At 47.6% G+C, this 9,096-nt stretch overlaps 1 protein-coding gene across 1 annotated transcript in view; it reads left to right on the forward strand.

The window, feature by feature from the left end:
* The window catches only part of LOC134737545 (uncharacterized), a 36,164-nt gene extending 30,189 nt beyond the window's left edge, over positions 1 to 5,975 (forward strand). Inside the window, exons 12-17 of the mRNA XM_054487568.2 lie at positions 928 to 995; positions 1,452 to 1,476; positions 3,298 to 3,365; positions 3,991 to 4,052; positions 4,140 to 4,241; positions 5,756 to 5,975. Coding sequence (XP_054343543.2) covers positions 928 to 995; positions 1,452 to 1,476; positions 3,298 to 3,365; positions 3,991 to 4,052; positions 4,140 to 4,239 — 323 coding nt within the window. The 3' untranslated portion in view covers positions 4,240 to 4,241; positions 5,756 to 5,975. The remainder of the gene's footprint in view (positions 1 to 927; positions 996 to 1,451; positions 1,477 to 3,297; positions 3,366 to 3,990; positions 4,053 to 4,139; positions 4,242 to 5,755) is intronic.
* The last annotated feature ends 3,121 nt before the right edge of the window (positions 5,976 to 9,096 follow it).

A 9,096-nucleotide genomic window follows, 5' to 3' on the forward strand; every position in this document is an offset into this window, starting at 1 on the left:
TCCCTGGACACGTGTGTTGAAAAGGGAGACCGGAAGGACAGATAGCACATGTGACATGTCATGTTTAAATAGTAGGATAATTGTGAGTATTTTCAAATCTTTAATTTTCCTTAAAACAGATGTTTGACAGATAAATGTTGTAGAATATGTTGGCTGAATTACGTATTTTTTAAAAGAAGGGCTGATTTTATGATGTAAGACATCTTCTAGGAGGGGTGATCCACACAGCAGCGCAGGTGGGTCCTGGGAGTAAATGCCCTCAGAAGGGACCAGGAAGGCAGCACAGGCCGGGAGCTATGGCTCACGCCTGTAATCCCAGTACTTTTGGAGGCCATGGTGGATATATTGCTTGAGCCCAGGAGTTCGAGACCAGCCTGGGCAACCTGGCAAAACCCCATTTCTACAAAAAAATACAAAAAATCAGTTGGGCACGATGGGGGCATCTGTAGTTTTAGCGACTTGGAGGCTGAGGCAAAGGATCCACCCGGGCTTGGGAGGTCGAGGCTGCAGTGAGTTGTGATTGAACCACAGCACTCCAGCCTGGGTGACAGTGTGAGACCATCTCAAAAAAAAAAAACAAAACAAAAAGAAAGCAAATAAACCTACACAACTTAGCTCAGGTTTGAATCGAAGGCTCCCTGAGATGCTGTTGTTGAAACAGCCACATTGTATGGTGTACCCTGTTTGAGATCAGCTTTCACACTGATGGGGGTGGCTTAGCTAGAGAGCCAAGACTGTCTCCCAGGGCTTTCCTGATGGTCTCCTTTGCTTTCCTTCTCCACTAAGGAGGATGGCCAGCAGCTGCTCAGCCCGTGCTGTTAACCCACCTTTTCCACACACGCCAGCCCCCTGTCCACAGCACCCAAGGCCGCCTGAGGGATTCTTCAGCAGCTCCCATGAGCTGACGGTGACTCTTACGTTTCCTAGGTGTCAAGCATGTGGCAGCAGAGCTTCCTGGGGAGGGGTTCTCAGAGCGAGTCATTGCCGTTTACGAAGTAAGATCTTTCTTTGACTCAGATGGGAATTGTATTTCTCTTGGTTTCTTCCTATTTCATTTGAATTAAGATATGCAAACCTTACCATGGACATTATATAAAAGTTACAGAATTTCTTGGTGGGAAAATGTGAGAGTTCATGACCAACTAGGAACTGGCTCCAGATGGTGTGCATAGATGACACCTTCAGTTACAAACTGTATGCAGATAACATTTTCCTCAGGAGAAATGCTTACTGTTTGAAAATAATGGTGACTTTGCAACAAAAATCATATCGAAAGTCTTAGACAAAACTCTTGTGCCTTTCCACAAGTGTTTTCTAGGCTTTATTTTGGGGCCATTGCCTCGAGCACTATTTCTCATCTGGTTTCCTAATGTCAGCAACTGAAGAAAAGACTTGCGCACACAGGACACAGCATGGTCTGAGGCTCACAGTGTTTTCCTTTCTCTCTGCAGAGGGACTCAGCACTTTGGGCAAGTGGTATGTACTCTGGGGTCACCCATTTGCTAAGGAAATATCTTAGTGTTGAGAAAGGTGATACTTTCCTTCATGCTTTTGCTGGAGAGCCACCCTGGTTTGAGCTTCCTGCTAGAAATGAGGTTTGGGCAGTTCAGTGTGAAAAAATGAAGAGTTTAGTCAGCAACTGTGGCCATCCACTATAGTTCCCAGAAGCAGTGATGTCATTTAAATAGGAATAGGGTGCACTGGGGTGGGAGGTGTGGAGGAGAGAGTCCGTGTGGAGTGATGGTGAATGTATTTGGGAGTGTGTGCATTTCTCTAGAAAGCATGCTCCTCTGTGCAAAGCATGACCCAAAGATCAATGTTCTAGAAACAAAATTCCATCCCCGCATCAGTCAACACTTCATCCTTTACCACAGCTATACCTGAAGGTTAGTTTAACATCCCCTGTCCTCAGATTGGAGATGGTAGAGAGATGAATTTCCCAAGCTCTCAATTTCCTGAATGGGAAAGGCGAATGTGAACTCAGGAATGGGTGAAAGGTTGACGTGATGCTACTGCACAGTCCTCATGTGGCCCTGATATAACTGGTCACCGCACCAGGGAGTTCCAGCGTCTGTGTGTGCATGTGAAAGTATGACAGCCTAGAGAGATCCCAGACACTGCCGGGCATTTTAAGATGTTCTCAGTGACGGCAAAAGGCAGGGTAGCAATACGGTGGACTTTGGGGTGGCCCTTCAAGTGAAACCCACATAGGGGAGTCACAGGCTTTTGGCTGCAGTGGTGGTGTCATTTCTCAGCTCTTGTTCAAAAGCAGAGAGTAATCAGGGATATGTCCTGTTGTATTTAAAGATATGATTGGACCCAATGGGGAGGCTCATGCCTGTAATCCCAGCACTTTGGGAGGTTGAGGCAGGAGGATCACTTGAGCCCAGGAGTTTAAGATCAGCCTGGGCAACAGAGTAAAACCACATCTCTACAAAAAATACAAAAATTAGCCGGGCGTGGTGACGTGCTCCTATAGTCCCAGTTTCTCAGGAGGCTGAGGTGGGAGGATTGCTTTGGCCTTGCGGGTGGTGTCTTCAGTGAGCCATGATTGTGCCACTGCATTCCATCTGGGAAACCAAGTGAGACCCTGCCACCAAAAAAAAAAAAAAAAAAAATCATGATTATCACAAGCCTTAGAAATGCTCCAGCTTAGTAACACACATATCTAAGATCCAGTGTCCAATATGATGTCAAAACCACTTGGGTGTTAGCCTGGTGCCCCTCTTCCCTGCTGAAATCTCAAACAGCCGGGCTAGAGAGGGTCAGCACCCCCACATTCTTCCCCCATGACAGGCTGTCCCATTGTCAAAGCCAGTGTAAGTGTGAGCAGTAATGGACTCCACGGACACACACACACACATACGTATGGAAAAGAGAGTGGAAGGACAGATAGCAGGTGCTAAATAGGAGTTATCTTTAAATGGGAAGAAAACTGAGTATTTTCAAAGCTTTGTTTCATTGCCTAAAGAAATGGTGAGGAAATAAATAGAATATTTTGGTTACGATTAAGTCTTCTCTCTAAATAAAGGTTGCTAGGTGGGATGATGTTTACAGCAGCACACAGGTGAATTCTAGGGAGGAACTAACCTTGGAAGGACTCAGGAAAGGAGGGCAAGTGAGCTCGGATCAGATTAGGAGGCAGGAGCCCTGAGAGGCTGCGGGGACACACAGCCTGCCCTGGGTGGTGTGCCCTGTTCGAGGTGGGCTATTTCACGTTGATGAGGCGGCCTGGGGATAGAAAGCCTTCCCTGCTCCTCCGCTGCACCTCCTGACCGTCACTCTGTGTCCTCCTAGGTTGCACGGAGGATCCCGTGGAAGAATTCATAGACGAATCAGATGAGGATGCCCCAGGACCATCGAAGGTCAGGCCACCTGCTTTTGTCAAAGAAAAAAGATAACTCCTATCTGAATTAAAATAAGATATGAGAATCTGACCATATGTATCATAGGTGACTTACACAGTGTCCTTGGTAGGGAGAATGTAGAGTGAGAGTCTGTTCCCCACTGAGGTTTGATTTAAGATGGCAGAAGAAAATGACATCATCAGCCACTCAGCAGCTTGATTCTCTCCTTGGGGCAAAATCACTTAATTGCCAAGCAACATGGACTAGAGGAAACATCCTCCAATGAAAACTTAGGTTTTTAGCATGATTCGGTGTGTCCTGTTCTTATTTTGGGTTCTTTGGGGTGGTCTCATCGTGACAGTCAGTGTCCTGGGTCTTCAGTGTCTATGAAGTTCCTCTGCAGCCCTCCTGCCCACTGTCTTGGCATTGCCTCAATTGCTGGTCCCCAGGCTGCAGTGTTGAATCCTGTTGAGCAACCCCGCAGGGTTTAGGAAGAGAGCCCGGCTGAGGTCAGAAGAGTTGGCGCCACCCTGCAGGAAGGGTTCTCAGTGACATCTGGGTCTGCTCTGGCTGCCCCCCTCTGCCCAGGGGCTTTTGCCGCACTGGGGTCTCTGGACATGTGCACTTGTTTTCTTCCTCCCAGATACCAACAAGCCCTCTCCCGGCACCTGGAGAAGTGGAGAAAACCTCTGAGGAGGCAGAAACGTGAGTGTGCAGGGGCGGCATGACCATGGGAAGGCAGACAATGCCTGTGTGCCCATGGCTGCCCTCACTCTCTTGTTGTCCCATCAGAAAACCTAGTGACCTGAAGGATGAGACTACTGAAGAGCCTGAGCTCACTTGTTGTGGCCTGACCTGTTGTGGCCGTTGTACTGATGCTGGAAATCCCTAAAGGCAGGTGAAGGATGGCCTGAGAACATGCTCCAGGGAACAGACACCCTCTCCATAGCAGCGCCTGAGCCCACTGGGCTGAGCCCTCCATAGGCTGCTTTAATGAGGGAGGGGCTGAGGTGCCGGTCAGGCTATCAGATGCAGGATTCTGACGGCCATGCAGCGCGTTCTTGTCTTCAGTGCCACTTAAGCTCATTTGAGGGGACCCAGCCCTGCTCTCCATGTCCCCAGAAGACAACAGGGAGGGAGCTTCACCAATTCAACGTGAGCAGCCACTGGGTTGATCATGAATCCCCCCGTTGCATGCCTCCTGGGAAAGGTGTGAGAGGGAGGGAGGCAGCCCCAGGCTTCTTGCCACACAAGCAGCCCACCCAGCCCAGCGCTGCACACCTGCGAGCACTCAGTAGGTCCTGGCATCAAGAAGGGGAAAGGCCAGGATCCAAGACCTGCTGGGATGTGCCCATTCCCAGGGATCCCCCCAGCCTCCATGGAGCCCTCGGTGCCTGGGGTGGCCTCATGGCCCCATTTCTCAAGATGAGTTTGGAGGCTTCTGTGTGTAGAGAGCACTGGTTTGGGCATCAGTGGTTCTGTGTCTGTGTCAGATGCCAACAAAAAAACCCTTGAAGACAAGTCAGGGCCATGCTCACTTAGGAGGAATTGAGGGGCAGGATTCAGGAAGTCACTGTTTTAAATGTATTTTCCAATTTGAAATTAACACATATATGAGTGTGTTTTTGTGTATTTTATATATATATGTGTATATATATGTGTGCGTATATATATGTGTATATGTATGTGTATATATATGTGTATATATGTGTATATATGTGTATATATATGTGTTTGTACATATATGTGTGTGTGTATATATATACACACACACACACACAGTCACACACACCCAGTTTTTTACTCTTTAAAACAGTGGTTTCCGTAATCTTTTTATGCTGGAATGTATTAAGTGAGAAATGTATGTTTTAGCAAAGCATTAATGATTTTTTAAATGAAAATGCATAGACAGGGTTGGTGGGGATGTTGGAAGGATCAAGTCTTATTGGGTGATAACAATGACGTGCTCCAGGAAGCAGCACACGTTTAATGTGCAGCTCTTCTGTCTGGATGGCATGGAGGGTCTGGGTGGAGGGGCAGGTCACAACTCCACCCTGTGTCATCAGACCTCCTGCTGCTCCCAGGGCCCAGGGGTGTGGGGCTCTGCCTGTTGATCCTTGCTCTTTGTGTTTCAGTATCTGGAGGTCCAGTCCCCTGAAGGCGCCCATGTGCGTGCCTGGGCTCAGTACCTCCTGCAGGACATTTATAGACACTCTGTGCACAGACAACCCCCTCAGCAGAGAGCAGCGCACAGACCTCAGTGCCCTGTGGATGGACTCTGGGGAGGCCAGGGGCCCAAGGCCACCTTCCAGGGCCCGAGGATCCCTCTGAGACCTGCACACCCACCGCAGGGAGCGCCCCACCCTCCACCTCTGTGCCCCCCCAGTGAACCTCTGTCTGTGTTGCAGATTCGTCCAGAAGGGCCGCCACCCAGTGGATTTCCCTTGCCCCTCAGCCGTCTGGAGCGTATGAGTTTTGGAGAATCCTCTTCCTCTGTATATGCTTTTGACTTTCCTGGATTGATGTAAAAATACTCTTTTCTTTGACCTGTTTATTTTTAAGACAACGATGTGATTGTGTCAGCTTATATTTTATTGCTGAAGTAAATTTTCAAATGTTTTATTAGTTTTTTTGGATCTTTGTCCACTCATTTTGGAGTTTTTGTAATTTTGATAGGTGTTCTTTTATGCTTTGTATTGTTTTCTTAATGACTTTACCTTAGTTTTTAACAAACCCATAGTACAGTGTTATACCCAAGCGAGTTAGAGAAAACGCCGCACTTTGAGACGAATTAAGAGTCCTTTATTGGCTGGGCGCGGTGGCTGAAGCCTGTAATCCCAGCACTTTGGGAGGCCAAGGCGGGCGGATCACAAGGTCAGGAGATCGAGATCATCCTGGCTAACACGGTGAAACTCTGTCTCTACTAAAAATATAAAAAATTAGCCGGGCGTGGTGGCGGGCGCCTGTAGTCCCAGCTGCTCGGGAGGCTGAGGCATGAGAATGGCATGAACCTGGGAGGCGGAGCTTACAGTGAGTTGAGATGGCACCACCGCACTCCAGCCTGGGCGACAGAGCAAGACTCCGTCTTAAAAAAAAAAAAGTCTTTTATTTAAGCCGGCGGCCAAAGAGACGGCTAACGCTCAAAATTCTCTCGGCCCCGAGGAAGGGGCTTGATTAACTTTTATACCTTGGTTTAGGAAGGGGAGCGGAACTCAAATGCAATAATTCTACAGAAGTAAAAACATGCAAGAATCAAAAAAACAAATGGTTACAGAGAGATAAACAATTTAAAAGACAAATGGTTACAAAAAAAGCAACGGAACCAGGTGCGGGGCTCTAAATCTTTCATTAGAGTTAGATATGGATGCTGTGCCAGACACGGACTCAAGGCTTTATGCTGTTATCTGTGAGCAAAACCCTGGGAACTTCATACATTGTTTGTTCCAGTACCTTATCAGTTAATTGGGCTCCTTTGAAATGCTGAGGATCTGCTTACACAGGTTAACTCCTTGAGGAAGGGGATTGGGTAAGGAGCCCTTAATGTGTTGTAAATCAAGAGGCCAAATGGAGTTTGTCTGGCTTTCCCAGCTAAGGGAGAGTCTTACTCATATGGGAAACAAGGCTGGGTAATTAAGGAGACAAAAGGGAAAATTTAAAAATAGCGAATTAGAGTAAAAACAAGGTTAGGCATTACAACAGTAAGTTATATTAAGACAATATTTTGGCCAGGCGCAGTGGTTTATGCCTGTAATACCTAGCACTTTGGGAGGCCAAGGCGTGCAGATCACGAGGTCAGGAGATCAAGACCATCCTGGCTAACATGGTGAAACACCATCTCTGCTAAAAATACAAAAAATTAGCCAGGCATGGTGGCGGGTGCCTGTGGTCCCAGCTACTTGGGAGGCTGAGGCAGGAGAATGGCGTGAACCCGGGAAGCAGAGCTTGCAGTGAGCCAAGATAGTGCCACTGCACTCCAGCCTGGGAGACAGAGCGAGACTCCACCTCAATTAAAAAAAAAAAAAAAAAAAAGAGACATAGTATTTTTAATGTTTTTTAATAGCTCATATTCTGTACATCTTTTCACATATATAAACGTTAATGGCTGGGCGCAGTGGCTCATGCTTGTAATCCCAGCACTTTGGGAGGCTGAGGCAGGAGAATCACTTGAGCCCAGGAGTTGGAGACCAGCCTGGGAAACATGGTAAGACCACATCCCTACTAAAAAAACAAAAAGTATATGTATATATATAAAATAATCTGGGCACAGTGGCACATGCCTGTAGTCCCAGCTGCCTGGGAGGCTGAGGCAGGAGGATTGCTTGAGCTCAGGTGGTCGAGGCTGCAGTGAGCCATGATCACACCACCGCACTCCAGCCTGGGGGACAGAGTGAGACCCTGTCTCTGAAAAAAAAGTGCTTATTTATATTAATATGAGTTAGAAGTCTACTTGTTTATAGCAGAATTAAACTGGTTTATAGCAGATATAAGCACTTGGAGGAAAATGCTGCACTTTCATTCCAGGCCCTGAGTCCTTAGTAACTGGCTGTGTGCCCTTTGGGGCTCTACCGTTCCTGGCTGAGGAGCAGAGAGATCAATTGCTCCAATGTAACGGGTGAAGAGTTCCTTAGGGAACGGCTGCTGGGCCCAGCTTTGCTATTGTCTTCGCTTTCTAGTAAGTCTTGTGTTGCTGAGGTCCAGCTGCCTGAGTATTAACACACTAACGGTATGGCGAGCGTCTCCGAGCACGTGCAGGCAATTGGCGAGAAGCTTAATATGTGTGAGCAGTGTGAGAGAAGCCTTTTAAGTGTGTTTTCCTGGGTGGGTCAGGTGAGGGAGATGGCATGGGGCTAAGAAGGAAACTGATTAATTCATGTAAAACTGCCATCCCTTCATCACCTGAGATGTGATGTGCAGGCACTGAGCACACTGCAGGTTGAGAACATACTTGGGTCTTCATTGCAGCCTTGTGCTGTGCTCTTCAGAGCCGTGAGTGTGCTGCTCTTGCTCACCATGTGGTTTCTTACAGATTGTTGTGTTTGATGCTGGAAAACATTTTGAAGACAAGACTCCAAACAGTGACGTATGCCACACTAGCTGATTAGAAAATGAGAAACTTACGTTATCAACAGGCTTGGAAGGTTCTTGTGGTCTTGCAGTCACCCACATTTCCCTGGTCTTCACCTTGCCACCCCGCTTTATTCTCCTTTTCTGTTGCAGTAGCTATAATGCCACAACTTCTTGGTTTTTTTCTCCCCTTTTGTCCCTTCCTGCCAGCACTCAAACGGCCACTCCTATTAAGTGATGGAATTCCAGAATTTTTTTCTGTATATTAAACCTGATATGATTTCACTCAGTTTATCATCGTTGGGGTGCAAAGTAGTCACCTAGAGGTGCCACTCAGTATATAGCACTGTGTTTAGACATCTAGGGAGCCGTGAAGTATTTAGCCTCTGCTCTCTGAGACTTCAGCCAGGTGCAAAGAGCAGATACAGAGCTGAATGTCAGGTTGAGTTACTTATATCCAGCAGTACCAGAATGTGCCTGGGAATCATGGGGGTGAAAAATTAACTCTGACTGAGGCAGGTATCTCTGATGCTTTCTGGAAGGAGGATGGGGTCTGTGCCAGGCCTTGGATGTGGGAGGAGGAGCTGTCAGGAAGCAGCAGTGGCCTCAGCAACAGCACTGTTGTGAGGAACGTGGGCTGTGTTTGGGGAACAGCCAGGGGTTTTGTGTGGCAGGTTTACAGCAC

Source organism: Pongo pygmaeus, chromosome 4 (assembly GCF_028885625.2).
Source record: "Pongo pygmaeus isolate AG05252 chromosome 4, NHGRI_mPonPyg2-v2.0_pri, whole genome shotgun sequence".
Classification (NCBI taxonomy): domain Eukaryota; kingdom Metazoa; phylum Chordata; class Mammalia; order Primates; family Hominidae; genus Pongo; species Pongo pygmaeus.